Source organism: Notothenia rossii, assembly GCF_949606895.1.
Source record: "Notothenia rossii genome assembly, chromosome: 1".
NCBI classification, from domain to species: domain Eukaryota; kingdom Metazoa; phylum Chordata; class Actinopteri; order Perciformes; family Nototheniidae; genus Notothenia; species Notothenia rossii.
In genome coordinates, this window is record NC_136912.1 from 44,939,855 (window position 1) to 44,957,256 (window position 17,402).

The 17,402-nt window shown below is 40.9% G+C and overlaps 2 protein-coding genes across 8 annotated transcripts in view; both read left to right on the forward strand.

Annotated features, from left to right (window-relative positions):
- The window catches only part of LOC307032459 (sarcoplasmic/endoplasmic reticulum calcium ATPase 2), a 34,099-nt gene extending 24,916 nt beyond the window's left edge, over nt 1-9,183 (forward strand). The window contains exons 17-24 of the mRNA XM_079670439.1: nt 693-931; nt 1,747-1,967; nt 2,069-2,271; nt 2,362-2,447; nt 2,833-2,966; nt 4,145-4,262; nt 4,352-4,486; nt 5,990-9,183. Coding sequence (XP_079526565.1) covers nt 693-931; nt 1,747-1,967; nt 2,069-2,271; nt 2,362-2,447; nt 2,833-2,966; nt 4,145-4,262; nt 4,352-4,486; nt 5,990-6,160 — 1,307 coding nt within the window. The 3' untranslated portion in view covers nt 6,161-9,183. The remainder of the gene's footprint in view (nt 1-692; nt 932-1,746; nt 1,968-2,068; nt 2,272-2,361; nt 2,448-2,832; nt 2,967-4,144; nt 4,263-4,351; nt 4,487-5,989) is intronic.
- A 1,197-nt stretch (nt 9,184-10,380) lies between these two features.
- LOC307029985 (large neutral amino acids transporter small subunit 3-like) overlaps nt 10,381-17,402 on the forward strand; it is a 42,381-nt gene continuing 35,359 nt past the window's right edge. For 2 of the 7 annotated variants that reach the window (XM_079666201.1, XM_079666202.1), the window contains exons 1-3: nt 10,381-10,599; nt 14,526-14,589; nt 14,714-14,784. Coding sequence is in view for 2 of the 7 variants with exons in the window: in XM_079666198.1 (XP_079522324.1) it covers nt 12,091-12,110; nt 13,097-13,212 (136 nt within the window). In the remaining 5 variants the exon portion in view is untranslated. Of the gene's footprint in view, nt 10,600-12,075; nt 12,111-13,096; nt 13,213-14,525; nt 14,590-14,713; nt 14,785-17,402 lie in introns of those variants that run through there. The other 5 variants (XM_079666198.1, XM_079666199.1, XM_079666200.1 and 2 more) reach the window with 3 other exon arrangements.

The following is a 17,402-nucleotide window of genomic DNA, read 5'->3' on the forward strand; positions in this document are numbered from 1 at the left end:
ACAAATATATAATACAATTGCAATAGAAAATACATATATCACTAGAGTATCCATATAATACACAATATTAAGAGAATGCTGAATACATTTGAATACTCTATAATGTACATTTTCACTTGGTATTTGAACATTGGACAATATACCATCTCACTAGGATTAAGCTTCATATTTACAATAACGAAAATGTATAGGCTCTAGCCAGCAGGGACCTGAAGAGCTAACAGAAAAGCCAGACATGTAAGCAGTGACCTTAGAACTTAAACAAAAGGGATCTGACATTACTCCATATGCTGTGATTATGATGTAATTTATGAGAATACAATAAGTATGTGCAATTGACAGAATATGTTTCAATGGTAATGAATATGAGAGTATTACCCAAATGAGAAGATATGAAAGAGCGTTGACAAAATGATGACATTGTTCCTTGTACTTCATTCAAAATGAACCCAAACAAAGGTGAAGTTGCTTAACTAGCATCTTGTTAGAAAGCACCAGATAATCTGTTTATACAGAAAACTAAAACATCTGTATTTTGAATATGAGCACTGGAAAGCAATGAGTATTTAGTAATTGGCAGAAAACAATGAATACATAATGTATACAATACTTCCTTTAGTTTAGCTAAAAGGCTTCTTGCATCAAACGGATGAAGTGTTAACACGATTAGCTGATGATTCCTTTATTTCCAGGCGACAACAAAGGCACAGCCCTGTCTATCTGTCGGAGGGTGGGCATCATCACAGAACAGGAGGAGGAGCAGGAGGGCTTGGGGATCAATGGGGGCCTCACAGGGAGGGAGTTTGACGAGCTGCCCCCCCACCTGCAGCGCCAGGCCTGCAGGACGGTGCGCTGCTTCGCCCGGGTGGAGCCGGCACACAAGAGCCGGATAGTGGAGTACCTCCAGAGCCTCAATGAAATCACTGCCATGGTAAGAGCACAGCCACATACTTGAGTCGGTGTTATAGAGTGGTGCAGGAATGAGTCATGTAACATGTGTTTGGTTAGATGCCTGAAATAAGGTCTGTGATTATTGGCTTTAGAGATGTTCATGTTTCTTAACATAAAATACGTCAGTAAATACATTGCATTGGTATTGCCTACATTTCATTGGATTAGATTAGATCTACTTTATCCCAATTTGGGAATTTGATTGACACTGCATCATATTCATATAGCTGACGCTGTTATCCAAAGACAAGACAATGTTTAATTCACTTCCATTTTGCCTTCCACTAAACTTTTATATCTTGTCCGTCTCCGTTTGATGCTGAAGCTGAGGCTTGAAGTAAATGCTAGTTTATAAAGACGACAGTCTTGATTACTCAGTTGGCTACAGCTGTGGGGCACCACCCTTCTAATCAGTGAGCACTGAGACTGCTGTTAAGGGCCAGAAATCAAACAAACTGGCACACTTGATACTTTAATCAGGGACATTTGAGTGGTCTTTCAGAAGTCCCACCAAAAGCTAGCCCTCAATTCCACCCTGGTCTGAAGCTTCTATGTGTCTAAGTGACTGAATTGATTGTAACAAAATGTCATCACACAAACATAAGCTGCCTTTAGGGAAGACATGTGGCCGTGAAGTAGCTCGTTAATAGCCTAATAGCATTTGACTTCTGGATTGCATTTTCACTTCAAAAATCACAACATTTGTGTTAATATATGTCGGTTATCCTGCTGAACAAAAGGTGTAAGTACCATAAATGTGTGTTTGCCAAAGATCTTATTTGCTGCAATATTCAGACAGGTGACGGTGTGAACGACGCCCCTGCTCTGAAGAAGGCGGAGATCGGCATCGCTATGGGCAGCGGCACAGCGGTGGCTAAATCCGCCTCTGAGATGATTCTGGCTGATGACAACTTCTCCACCATCGTGGCTGCAGTGGAGGAGGGCAGAGCCATTTACAATAACATGAAGCAGTTCATCAGATATCTGATATCATCCAACATAGGAGAGGTGGTTTGGTGAGTAACAGAGCTGATAGAAGACGAAGGTGTACTAACTTTGGAAATGACATAGTTTTGTCATTGTAACTTCTTCTTATCTGTCTTTCCTCTCTCCTCAGTATTTTCCTGACAGCAGCACTGGGCATGCCTGAAGCACTGATCCCAGTCCAGCTGCTATGGGTCAACCTTGTCACTGACGGCTTCCCAGCAACGGCTCTGGGCTTCAACCCTCCAGACCTAGACATCATGTCCCGTCCCCCCAGAACCTCCAAAGAGCCTCTGATCTCCAGCTGGTTGTTCTGTCGCTACCTCATCATCGGATGTGAGTCATGAGCCAAGAACAGAAAATAAGATCCTCAGTTTCTACTACATACAAAATAAATGTCCTGTTACCCACCCCCTCTCTGTGCAGGTTATGTGGGAGCTGCTACTGTGGGGGCTGCTGCCTGGTGGTTCATGGCAGCCCACGACGGACCAAAAGTGTCCTTCTATCAACTGGTAAACACGTCACTATATCCCCATCACTCATTTTCTGTCATGCTTCTGTAGTGGAATTGATTTCTTGTAGAGCTAACACAAAAGGGTGAGCAATTGAAATCTTAAAGTGTGATCATTAACATGGTATTACATGTTATTCAAATGTTAACATGTTGCCTAAAATAGTAGTTAGAAAATCACTGCATCACATTAGACAGACAAAATGATTATATGTGACCTTAAAAACTTTAGGGCAACTTATTGATAAACTGTAGGATATATAATGCAATAGATATAAACAATTGAAAAATATTGGTACAGGGTCAAATGTGTTTAAAATAATAATAATAATTTTTAAAAAAGGCATAGTATGGTATGTCGTAAAAAATTACTGTTTCCTCATCAGTCCCACTACCTGCAGTGCAGTGAAGGCCACGCTGAGTTTGCTGGTGTGCAGTGTTCAATCTTTGAGTCTCCTTATCCCATGACGATGGCTCTGTCTGTCCTGGTTACCATAGAGATGTGCAACGCCTTGAACAGGTAAAATAAAACAAATACATCTGCACACACAAGCACATTTCCTACAGTGTTGTTCTGTTTAAATATTAGGGTTCAACTTAAAGATCACCTATTATGCAAAATGCACTTTTTTTGATACATAAATATGTGTCCCCGATGTGTAAGGACACTCACAAAGTGTCTGAAAATACAACCCTCTCTCTTGTCCTCCTTACCCACATCTCTAAAAAACGGGGGTACAACGGAGCTGATCCAGCTTTGCTGCGGTCATGAAGACATTACTAAACTGTGGGCCGGCTTTACATTGAACTCCTGGCAACGTCCCGCCCGGACCTATGGTCCCCATATACAGTCGCTGAATCCCCCCCTCAGCTGTGTGTCTGTGTATTCAGCAGGATGTCTACGAGAGTGACTCAGAGTGAAGTTGTTGTATATATAACACATATAATGGCACTGTTATAGCGGTAAACACTGAATAAAGAACATGTCAAGCTATGTGCTGTATCAGAAACAATGCACGACGTGTTTTGGAAGTACTATTGTCTGTGTTTACATTAGCAAGCATCGCTAACAGTCAGAGCTAACGCTGTACTGGAGAGAGTATGTTTAAATAGCAGGATATAAAAAGGTTCTGTCCTTGTGGTAAACCCGTGAGAGAGAAAGTGTTTGAGCTCCATACTGTTTCAGAAATAATCCTTGATGTGGTTTGGAACATAATATGGCGTTTAATCACGGCAGCGTTTAGCTGAGTTTCTGCTGGTAGACAGCCTTCTCTCCACAGAGCTCACTGCTTGCATGCGGACGGACGCTCCAAAGGGGCGTGGCCAGAAGCAGCTCTGTTACATTTAAAGGGCCAGACTAAGAAACAGCACTTTAGTAACAGGGCTGAAATAGAGGGGTATGAGGCATGCTACAATGGGTGATCTGTTTGGTATTTTGAGCAAAACACTTCAGAGACATGTTTTGTATAGATATGGCCCTATAATATATTGTTCAAATATAGCATAATAGGTGAGCTTTAATATTATTGCCTTTAACTAACCTAATACAGTTATGTGACATTTGTTGACATAATCAATTAAGCCAATGTTTCAGTTTTTTCAGTTTGTGTCACTGTGATGAATTCCATGTGACTGTAATGGTTTCTTAAGGCTGTAGATCCAGGAAAGAGATGTTCTAAACTCTATGGTGCTGTCCAGTCTTTCAGAGAACCAGTCCCTGCTGAAAATGCCTCCCTGGTCAAACCCCTGGCTGGTGGGAGCCATCTGTCTGTCCATGGCTCTACACTTCCTCATTCTATATGTAGACCCACTGCCGGTAAGCATGCACTCATCAATATATTTTGGCCTACACTTATTATCCATCCTTGACTTAAACTTCCTCCCACCCTCTGTCTGTGGCTTCAGATGATCTTCCAGATACGCCCTCTGTCCTGGCCTCAGTGGGTGGTGGTGTTGAAGATGTCTCTTCCTGTCATCTTGATGGATGAAGCTCTAAAGCTCCTGGCCCGCAACTACATTGAGCCAGGAAGCCAGATGCAGGTGAGAAGATCATGAGAGCTTCTGTTAATGCTATAGAGTGGTGCAGGAATGAGTCCTAAACCCAAAAATCCTGTTTTTGATTAATTTACTACTTCCGTGCTCCCTCATCTTGAAGCAATTGATTATTTTTTCTGTTTTTTTTTAATGAAATGCCCGAATCAAGGTCTGTGGTTTATTTAAGATATCAATATTTCCACCTTTAGTTGTTTATAGCTACCGTTAGTTTTTATCTCCCAGAGATTGCATATTAAGGATAATAATCATCATAATCGATTGTAGCGTAGTAACGTTGCTTCCTGATTTAAAAAAAAAAAAAGTTTTTTTTCTGTCACTTTAATATCAAATTGGTCGGTGACGCAGAGATCAGGGAACAGATGTGACAGCGACACCAAACACGGAGCAGTCTGCTTTATCCACCAACACAAGAACACCAGTCCAGAACCAACAGCAGAAAAACCCGCTCTGAATCACTCCGTGTCGCTGCGGCTCAGAGACACAGGGAGGGATTTATGTTTTAAAGAAATACTCGCGTTACAATCATGTCAGGTTTTTGGTGGATTTAGTTGAGTCTTGGATTGCAGAGTATGAATGTCCTCTTGCTATTTTCAGACGATATACTTGTGTAAAGTTTGTGAAGGCAGGAGGAAAAAGCTTCCGCACTCTCTGTTCCTCCAAACCCCGCCCCCCCCTGAAAATAATGACTGACAGGCTGATAGTAACCTGATAGAAACTTTATTATTCACTTAATCACTGATTGAGATATGATGAAGCTAACTTAATCTCCTACAATCATGGGATGTATGTAACAGTAAGATAGAGAATGTAAGTGTGCACCCACATGCACTATTTTAGATTTATGCTGTTGTAAATACTCCTGTTGTCTGCTGTGTTCAGACTCAAGTCATGTTCGTGATGCCACATCCAGGACCTTCAGTGTCCTTTCTTTAACAGAAGGCCCTTGCAAGAATGCAGCTAGACCGCAGAAGCATTAGTTTTTTGTTTTTGAGGATGGAACAACTTCACACACAGATACTGTATAGGGATGCAACAGCTATACAATTGATTTATCATGGTTTATAAATTAATGTCAAGACATTTATGTTATTGATTTCTGAAGCACTTTCTAAATAATAAAAATAGTTAATATGTATTTACTGCATGATGAAAAAGAAGCCATGTGCAGTGATATAGAAAATTGAGGATGCGACACCTTGGTATGCATCGTGATGCATCGGGATATCGAATCGAATCGGTGACAGGATAATCGTAATCGAATCGTGAGACCAGTGAAGATGCACAGCCTTATTGCATATACACTTCAAAATTCATAAAATGCGGAGATTATCCTGCTGAACAAAATGTGTTAACTTCATTATCCAATTGAAAAACCCTTACCAAGAACCTATGATGCTAACTTCTGTGTTGGCCTACACAAATAAATCATCCCTGCACCACTCTATAAGGTCTTTTTTTACCCTTTGTTGCAATCCTTCTCTCAAACAGACCGTGGAAGAGGAAGAGGAGCAGCGGAGGACGGGGGTGAGCCCGGGCTTGATGGCGAGGATACGGCAGTCATTGAACGGCGTGTCCTGGTCATTTGTCCTGATCTCAGCTCCGCTACTGATCTGGATCTTCAGCCTGGACTCTGACATCACCAACATCTTCTGGGAGTGATGGGAGGAAGAGAGGATGGCTGGACTGTGGGGGGAAGAAGAAAGAACATCTGAAAGACTGTTGGAATAGCATGCAGAGGGCTGAGTGTGTGAGGGATAAAGAGTAAAATAGTTGGCCAACAGACAATCGGAAAACAACAGGTAACGGACAGCATCTCTTCCTTTACCCTCAAATGTGCTGTGTGTAGCATTTCAATCATTGGCTCCAGGAATCCTAATGTATGTCAAACGCACCCAGAGTGTAATATGATAGCTCTAAAGCTGTACACTAATGATAGCGTAGCCTGCTAACCTGCTAACCTCTGCATTCTAAGAAGGTTAATGATAAACATTAGCATGTTAGCATGCTATAATCTGTTTCTGTGTTGTAAAGTTTTAAGACAGCCAGCGTAGAGAATAATGTAGATCGTTATGGTTCCCAGCTTATCACATTGATTCTTTCCCGAGTATTTCACTCAGGTTGCATCAGCTGGCCTAAAACCTAGTCTGTGTCACGCTCTGTGACGGCTAGCTAGCTTACAACTAGTCATTTACCAAATGTAGAATGCCAATCAAACTAAAGAAATGTTAATAAAGTAATGTGTAAATCTATTGATCAGAACATCTGTCCCATCAGATAAAGTCTACAAGAAGTTATTAGTTAGTCGTATTGTCGTGTTTTACAGTAGGCCAACCATTCACAATATTTTTTGTGAGATTATTGGGATATATTGTGTTTTTGTAAAATATAATTTGATGTATTTTCAGTTACGCAGTAACTGCTTTGTTTGGTGCAACCCAATTTATTTAATGATCCACTTCTGTTAACAAACATCAAAGTGTGGAAGTGGTGAAAGTTATTACTACTTCAATTTAAAAAGGCAACGATAGGAAAATCAGAACAATGTGTGCAGCAGGAATATGTTTGTGTATCATTCTAACAGCTTGTTGATGCTGTTTCGGTGGTTAAATGCTACACTTAGCACCTTTTTGGATACAAATGTCTGGTTAGTGGATCTGACACACACACACACACACACACACACACACACCAGATTTACCTCTACATTGTACTTCACCAGTAATAATCTGTGGTCAGTAACAAGTAATAAGGCCAGCTCTACTATCAAACTCCTCAACAACAGTCTTAAAGTATTATTGTTCCACCTTCCTTGTAGATACTGTACATTAGACTAAGACAAGCATTTAACCTGTGAAGACAGACCTGCATGTCAGCACACGTCACACATTTCTAACCACATCAGAAGTTCAGCCTGAGTCTAGACTGTCAATTACAGTGTGGACGTACAGTATGTACAGCGGGGGGGTTCTGCAGGTGGTAATAGCTTCCGAATAGGTGACCACAGCATTTAAAGGGCCAGTCCTTCATCCTCCTTTGTCTTTTCTCTGATTGTTACTGACCTTGAAAAGCTGAGAAAGTCTTAAAGTAACTTGACATCCTGAGGCTTCACACGCTGAAGCCGAGCCTTCACACATGTTGACTTTATTAGTTATGTTGAAACACACGCTTAAAAACGGAAACTTTGACTTTAATTATATCTATAATATCAACAGATTACACACAAATGTATTAGGTTAGTTGAAAGCAATAATATCAAGTTTAATTCAAACATATTAGGTTCTACTTAATATTATTGATTTCAACTAACCTAATACATTTATGTGGAACATTTTGACAGAATACATTTGAATGAAGTCAAACTTTCAGTGTTCTCAGTGCAGCAGGTTGTGCACTTGCAGGTACGGTCAGCGTCATCTGCTACGTGAATGTAAGCGTAACAGATGAATATACTTATTTTTGTTATACACTGTCTGTGTGTATTACTTTCACTACTGCTTGAGTTGTACCTCAGAGTGTACTGCAAATGATTTGAATTCTTTAAGCACCGCTGTGATATATTCCTCATGAGTCATGGAGAGGCCTGCTTTGAGTCAGCGTTTCATTAAAAGCTTTGTGCGATTCAGCCATTTCCTGTAGCCATCTCACTCTGTTTGCCATTGAAGGGATTTTTTTATTTGTGCGACTTTTTGGATTCATGTAGTTCGAAATGACTTATTTGTCTATGACATTTGGCCACAATGAGTATAATTACGGAAGATACAAGTACAACTAATATTACATTTTTCTGCTGACACAGACTAGAAGAGCATTACATAAAGTTGTGTCTATATTCTTGTAATATGTATCAATATTATTGCATAACATAGTATAATTGCACATTTGTTCCAGTAATGCTGTGATTTCTTCCTGTAAAGTTGCCACTTAATTCTTGCAATTTAATGTTTCAAAGTGATTACACATCATATTGCTGCTTTCCATTATAAATCTGTTACTCTGTTGTCTTCTAATTTCCAGTTGATTCTTACATTATAAATGATCACATCGTTTCATGACTTTCCTCCAAAAAGTGCCACTTCATTCAAAACGGAGACTTCATTCTCATTACAGCATGATTCTATTTCTCACAACATTGCGCCTTTATGCCCAAATGTCAGATTTCAAACATTGTTTTCCCTCAAATTGGCCCATATATTTATTCATAGGCTCTTTATGACACCATTTCATAAAAACATGAAGCTGGTTTCTTTGGAGCTGTTGTGTTCCAGGCAGTTTGTGGGTTTTTTATTTGTTTTTTATTTAATTTAAATTGTTGTTTTAATCACTACTGCCAGATAATTATTTAAACATATAGTATATATAGTATATACTGTACCTTTAGTTGCCCGTAGTTTTGCTTTATTTTTAATTTTTGCTCAATGAATCACACAATAGCTTGAAAACTGCAAAACGACTGAGAGAGATGTTTGTTGCAATATATATATATATATTTTGTTTTAACAGAAGAAACACAAAACAACTTTGTTTACAGCGTTCTTCATTGTTATTATTATAGTTGTTAGCTCACACATCTTCACGAAGAAAATGAGTGAAAGGCCTTTTGGTTCCAGACTGTCACTAGAAATGAAAGTTGTACCTGGCTGACTCACCTGTTTGAATAAAGGTTGAATTGAAGAAGTTAATAATGATGACGTCATATCTGTCTCCCTCTCACCAACAACTATCATTTTACTGACACTCAATGAAGGAGCACTATTTTGGTTTTGTTTTTTTTCTAACTATTTTCTAGTTCATTCTGCTGTTAGAGAGTTTGCTGTCTTTGAAAATGATGTTACAGGACTAAAAGAAGAATACATAATATGGGGTAGAATCTTATTGTGCTGTAATTGTTTGACAAGATAAAAAAGCTCCAGATAGGTAAAATAAAAACCTCTGCAGTGGTTAGTGTTGAAGTTCAGAATTTCCCGCTTGTATGTGAAAAATGGCAGCACGAGTGCAAGCGTGTGATGACTAGATTAGATCATATTAGATAACATCAACTTTATTCATTCATTCATCTTCAGCAGAAGGTTAACGGGTATTACACAAGTTAAAATATAATACAAAATAAACATGAACAGTAAATATATACAAATCAACAGTACAGAAGATATATATCAAAATAGTATCTTAAGAATACACAATATAAAATTCAACATACATTTTTATACTCTAATAGACCCGTAGAAAAAGTAAAATGTAATACATACATGTGACACTATATACATTGCAGAAGTATGCAGTTTAAAAAATATATATATATAATTTTAATCGAATGTGCTGGCTTGGGTACAAAATTTACAAAATTTAAAATGTCCAGACTATTATCCAAAGCGATTTACTTTCACTTCCATACAGTTAACGTGCCTACGGGAGCAATTTGGGGTCAGGTGTTATGCCTTTGGACACTACATACCACAGTCCCTCTGATTGGCTGAGGCCCATTTACTGTGTTGGTGGGACAAAGACTGTATATATAATCACATTTATTTACAGTTAAATTGTGTGATTAGGTGTTCAACAATGTTAGAAATAAATGTTTCAAAGCTGATCATACTACAGCTAACCACATGGTGGGACTAGTGAGTAAGCTCCCCCCCCTCCCTCCCCCCCAGTATGTCAGTGTCGCTGGTGACAGGTGCTTTTCCGGAAGGACACACTTAGAGTGTCAAGTGAATAAGAAAAGTACATCCTATAATACACACATTCAAGTTCTACAACCACTGGCGATATGAGGTTCTATCAAACTGTGTGTGTGTGTGTGTGTGTGTGTGTGTGTGTGTGTGTGTGTGTGTGTGTGTGTGTGTGTGTGTGTGAGAGAGAGAGAGAGTGGGGTGGGCAGGCAGGCAGGACATGAGCTCCATTTATAGACATGCAGTGCTCAGAGTCAAAGTGAGTGCACATGTGCCAGTGAGTACAGCTGCCACACTTTAAATCAACAAAAGAAAGAAAGATTAAACTCTGAGACAGAATCCAACATTGTCCGGTTGGGAAACAGAAGCTCCACTGGTTGAACGGTCATCTTAAACTACAGATCATCTACTGGAGAACTCACCTTTAAAGTAAGTGACTTTAAACCTGTTGCATGATTGTGTCCTCCTTATAAAGCCCGCGCTGACTTTGAATGACCAGGGACATCAGTCTGGGGTTCTTCTGAGCCAGAAGGTCCCCCTCCGTTATCTTATCATCATGTATAACTGGGAAAAGTGTCCATAATAATAATAATAAATTGAATTTATATAGCCCTTTTCAAGTCTCAAAGTCGCTTTACAGTTTGGAAGGGGGGGGGGGAGAGAAGGACAGACGAAGACGAACGACAGACAGAGCTCCGGAGTTTGGCCTTGGGGGTGGAAAGCAAACCGGCTGAGGTGGATCTGAGGGACCGGGGGGGTTGGTAGAGGATGAGGAGGTCAGTGAGGTGGATGGTGGCGGGCTTTGTATGTGAGGACCAGGAGTTTGTAGTGGATGCGGTGAGAGACGGGAAGCCAGTGGAGTTCTTTGAGGACCGGGGTGATGTGATGCCATGATTTGGTGTGGGTGAGGAGTCTGGCGGCTGCGTTCTGGACGCGTCTATTGAGGGAGGTGGTGGAGCTGATGCCGTAGAACATTAAAAAGTCGCTTTGTATATAAAAACACATGTGATGGTGAAATGGAGTGATGGAGTTGGCCAATAGCGTTTGTAGGAGTCCAGGGACAGTTGTAACACAGGCCAGTTGTAACGCCTTCAATATCTCCAATCACAAACAAGCTAGAGTGATGAAACTCACTCTGCACATGCTCAGTTAGATGGAAAGATTGCTGTGAAAAAAAGGAGCCACGTTTAAATCTGTCGCGAAAGATATCAGGAAAAGTGTGTTTCTTAGGTAAAACATTAACAAAAATGATATGATGTATTTTTTGGACACTGTCTTGAGGTCAAATGTCTAGGAATCCAAACTAGTATTATTAGAAGCACTGTTTTGTAAGCTAAACATATAGCTAAATATGGGTCAAGCTAGCAATCAGGCAGGTTCACAGGGGGTGAAAACATGACTGGTGGTCCTGGGACGGTTGTAACACGGACCACCTGGGACGGTTGTAACACGGACCACCAGGGACGGTTGTAACACGGACCACCTGGAACGGTTGTAACACGGACCACCTGGGACGGTTGTAACATGGCACATTTACAATGAGGGCTCATTTGCTCGAATTATCAATATTGTTGATTGGTGTGCATTGTCCCTGTAAATATAAACAATAACATACTGTACAGTAAAGTGTGTGTGTGTGTGTGTGTGTGTTTACAGTATGCCAAATATCAGAAAGAGGAAGACAGACAGGGGAGTGCCACTTCCTCTAATGCAGAGGGCCTCAAATGTGAACTCAAAGTTCAGGAGGGCAAATTGGTCAGGGCAGAGGCAAAGTCCCTGGATATATGCCATCTCACCCTGTACCGGTTCCATGGAGAGTCAGGGATCAAAATTCACCCCAAAGAGTAGGCTACTGGACACCCAAGAAGGTGTTCTCAACAGAGCAAGAGATGCTTTTGAGAAAGGCAGCTGATTAATACTATGGTCTCAGCTCAAAAGAGGTAGGTCTACATCATTAAGGTAGAATAGGCTATCTATACAGATGGAAGTGACTTTTACACCTGCCACAACTGTGAATCAGATTAATTCCATCTGGTGTTCTGTTTGAAGTTCTGTTCATTGTTCATTGTTTGTTGGGGGATGTGTGAAACCCCATTACAATCTTGTTGCCTTAGAAATTGACAGCTTTCCCTATTTTTTGTCATGTAGTGTGAACAAAGGTAACCGTTATTAACATGTTACAACCGTCTCTGGCATGTGTTACAACTGTCCCTGTACACAGGGACGGTGTTAACAGTTTATTTTTTAAAATACATTTTCCAACCTGTACTTATTTCATAGAAACATCTTAAATACATTGTTTCAGTAGTTGCCACATTGAAAATGTATAATATAGCAAAATGGCTATCCTAGTGTAAATGTTTTTTTATATTGGGGGAAACCCAAAAAGTGTTACAACTGTCCCTGGTCTCCCCTATACTTCAACTTGTGGTAAATATTTGTCCTACTGTGGGTGTCACTTCGACATGGAAGTGGTCATTTATTAGGACCACAGAGAACAAATAATGAGTGTAACAGGGTATTTAGAGAGAGATGTAGATATATTTAAGGATATAATGTTTACTGTGTTCATTGCAAGATTCCATTCTAACAAGGAGGTTGTAGGAGCCATGAAACGTGTGTAGTAATGCGTTTTGTTTTAATCCTATGGTTTTAATATAAGATATTTGTTTGATCTATTGATTGGTTGGTTTGGGTCACATGGATATGGGCGGCACTCATAATAATCCTGTTCACCTGCGTTAGGTGTTTGTGGAAGAGAAGGTGACACAGGGTCGTTGTACTTTTTGTTGACCGCAAGTTTAATGATTGCTTTTATTATAACTATGTTTAAGGAAAATAAGTTGATCATCCCAGTTTTCATTAAACTACATTATTTTTCAACAGAGTTTTGATCTCAGCAATTATTTTTTGTTTCCTGCTGTAGCTATATTTTGTCAACAAAAAATAACAAGCAGAAGAAGAATCATCATTATAGCGCATGGATTAAGGATCTATTGGAGGAGAATGGAGATAAGAAATCATTGGAAATAATTCACGGAGGTAAGCACTGGCTGTTAATAAAGACTGCAGTTTTAGAAGCCGCATTCAACGCGGATCACAGCCAGGTAAGCCTTACCACTGAATGTGCACATATTCTCCACTGTACATCTCCACTGTATCTCCGCTCTGTCGCATGGAGTTGCGCTGCTCTGTTTGTGGAAATGTGATGCTTTTGAAGGAATTTTCTTTCGATCTGTGAGTGTGTTACAATCAAAGGAATGTGTTGCGTAAGACATTATATTCAGCAGAAGTACCACGTTTGTAGTTAAACAAAGTAGTTTGTAAGCATCATCTTAACTAGCTGTAACGGACAGAAAAAACACACAACCACATTTCACTGAGTTTGGCCTGGAAAACTGACCGTTTATTTCTGCGCATGCTCATTAGCATCACCACGTTTCTTTCACACTCAGGCCCACTCTTAAGATGTCATATACACATGAACGGAAACATGACTTTGTTCTTATTCAAATATGCTTAACAGAATGCACGGAGGAAGCTCGAATAATTCATTTGAAGGAATAAATGGTTGGACGTTTGAAGCCACATTTTGAACAGGAAATTCGTTTATTGCAATTGTGCTAAGAAGCCTATCCTCTCTTTGTGTGTTCCTTTTTCAAGCTGATTGCACGAGTCCAAGGTGTGACCTCCTCCGCAGCACAGACATGTCCTCCATCTAGTCAGAATGTGTTCTTTCCATTCAGTGTTCTTTCCATTCAGTATCAGTCTGGGTTTCATTGGCTACAGTGATGGCAAAGCCAGTTCCTACAAAATGTGAGCGAGGCTTTGATCTGTTTAAACCAGTATTTGTTGTTATGAAGGGAGCATCTTGAATGTCTCCAATTACTGGGTCGGTTAAGATTTTAACTTGTCTCTCAATGAAATGTGTGATGTCAAAAATGTTGCCCTGCGGCTGTTCCTCTCCTGCAGCTCACAGGCTAAAGTTCTCCACTTGTCTCTGAATTGGTTACTGCACTTTTTTATTATGATCATCATATTCGCAGCCATGTCAAGCTCATACACACACACACACACACACACACACACACACACACACACACACACACACACACACACACACACACACACACACACACACACACACACACACACCAAAGAAGTGTTGAATTCAGTCCATCATATTTCAACACCGATTGCTGGTAAATACACACTGTGTATTGATTTGTAGATCATGAATGTTTCTGTGTACACAGGGTTATATCAGTGCATGAAACTTGATAGATCCAGTCACAGTAAAAGGTCAACTGGGGTCAAACTCCTCCCCCATTCCCTAATCACTTCTCTGCTTTCAGGTTTCATGACAGATCACATCCGACACCTCATATGTAGCTGATGCAACAGCGATGCCATTTAATGGTGATTGAATGAGGAGTACTTCTAACACACACACACACAGTTAACATTCACAGTTTTTCCTCACCAAAACTATGAGTGTATCGTTTTAACCTTATTTTGCCTTTTTTTGTTGAAACATTTACAGTAACCATAGACGGTTCAGAAAGGACGGGACCTGCTTGTCCAGAAGGCCTTTCAGCCTCGGGCCAACCTAAGGTGCTTGGACCCTGGATTGCTTCTGAAGTGTGTTGCTTGCATTTGCAGCTAACGTGTTTACTGGTAGCCCGTGTAAAGCGTTGGGTCAGTGAAGAACTAAGGTCAAGAGATGCGGCGGCACACAGACGAGTGGCTGTGCCGTCTTGTGTCTGAGACCATGCCAGATAATTAAAGAGATAAAAGAAAGAAGCTATTGTGTCTGCTAGTGGTAGTAACGCTACCCGTTTACACGAGGACGATACGGGTTGTATCCGCGTAGTTTGTCTTGCATATAGCCCTTTCGTTTACACACGCCGTAACAAAACGATAGAAACGGACCCCGCAAACGACAACGGGTCCCGAGGTGGATAGATCTGCAAACGGAACGCTCTGGGGGGGCAAACGGCTCTGTGTGTACGCCCTGCCTATACGATCATTTTCTGATAAGGATGAAATAGCCCCGCCTCCCTCTCCCCACGTCTCCCTCTCCCCACGTCTCCTGCTCATAGATCAGCTGCTGGGCTGTCAGAAGAGGGGGAGGAAAAGAGAGGCTCCGTTTATTATTCTTATATTATTATATAGAGTCGTAATCAATTTGTTTTAAAGCTCAATATATAACAAAGAAGACCTCTGACCGGCACTTTTCTAATTTTGTCCGGAAGATTTAAACTTTAACGGACATGTTGACCGGCGAAAAAAAACATCCAGCACACTTACAAAACTGAAACGTTGACTTTAATTAAATGTAGCAGATTTCATTGTATTAGGTCAGTTGAAAGTATAATATTAAGTTTAGATAAAAAAACATGAGGTTCAACTTATTATTATTGTTTTCAACTGACCTAATATTTTGACTTGACAGGTAGCCTGTGTGAAGTATGGGGTCATTGAAGAGTTTATTAGTTTCTCTCTCCCAAAAAAACTTAGATGAAGACATACGGCACACAGGTCTCTTATGTGCCATAGGAAGAAATGGGAAAAGTGGCTGAAGCCAGAATAAAAAGAGTTCAGGGCCTGGCAGGCTCTACTCCCTCCTGCTATGTCTGGGCTTTCAGCAGGTCAACCTCATTTAAGCCTCATTTCTTCCCCCACCTCAATGCTGGAGAGGGAGAAATATTCAGATGTGATGTAGACACTGGGTTCTCCTTGGAAAAAATGAGGTGCCCCCCCATCCCCCCCCCTTTATGGGTATTGATGTGTCCTGACAACAGGGAGGTCGTTTCCGCACAAGTTCTATATTTAAGGAAGTCAGAAAGGCCACTCAGAGAAGCAAGGTTACATTGAAAACGTACAACTGCACCAACTTAAAGGCACACAAAATGTTATGTCTTATCCCACCCACTTTCTTCCCTTTTGCCACCGTTGACTGACGGGTTTCTTTGGAAGTTTTTTCTTGTCTGATGTAAGGGTCAAGGACAGAAGGAAAGATTACGGACGTGGCAGCCACGGACATCTCCAACAATCTCCGGCAGTCTGCGAAAAAATGGCCTCAATAGCCATGTTCAGTCCAATCTCGGAAAATTCAGCGAGACTTAAGTCAGGGTCACCAGTGTAGTAGGGTTGTCACGATACCAACATTTTGGTTTCGATACCGATACCAAGTCAAGAATTGCGATTCCGATTCTTTTTCGATACTTTTCTTAAAAAAAGGGAAACAGTCTTAAATGTAATTATTGTGCTTTATTTCACACCAGAACCATAACCATAACACAAACTTTTAAACAATGAGAACAATAAATTAAATAAATGACTAGAATTTGTATTAAATACAATTAAGCATCATCTATAAACAACTTTTTTGTTTTTCGCTTCTGGCGTCTTTTTTGTCAACAAGCCAAGGCGCAGCGGCAGTTGCACCTCCCACTTGCAGCCATGCTTCTCGCTTTCTAACATGCTCTGGCAGCTAGCGCGTGCACGAGAGAGGGGCGGGACTTAGAGCGTGCTTGAGAGGGGAGGGACTGCAGGCGCGGGTGCAGCAGTGCAGGGAGTGGAAGCAGAGGGCTGAACACACACGGCTCTTATTAAAACTGTGCTTTCTCACCGGAGTACTTTCCCCGTCATTCTTAAAGTACCGATACTAATGAAACGGAGGAATCGTAACGTTCCGGTAGAAATTGCCGGGATTTACGTTTTTACCACCTTAAAGGAGAGGTGTCATGGCCATTTCCACTGATCATAATTCCATTGTTGAGGTATACTAAAATAGAAACATACTGTGCAATTTTCCAAACTCACATTGGTTTCGCATACAGCATCTCTGTAAAGTATGTGTATTCAGCAGTATTCAAAAGGCTTGTTTGAGACAAGCGAGACCTGCGCAGACCTGCGCAATTTCGATCAACGTCTTGCTCGTGCGTTGCGTTGTTAGTCATTTTGTCCGACTTGCTCTGGAGGCTCGCTCACATGAGACGTTGAAATCTCGCGGGACAAAGACGCCCGCAGCCTTGAGAGCGAGGCGCGGCGAAGCGCCGCAGTTCCTCTCCACGGGCTGCGGAGGCGAAATGCTTGATGGGAAACGACTCGCTGGTATCTTGAGCTGAGCGCTCATTGGCGGTTTTTACCCCGTACTGCTGATGAAGCTCTCCATTGGCTCTGCAAAAGTTTGTTGTTGTTTTGTGTCAGTTTTACGTCGCCACTTC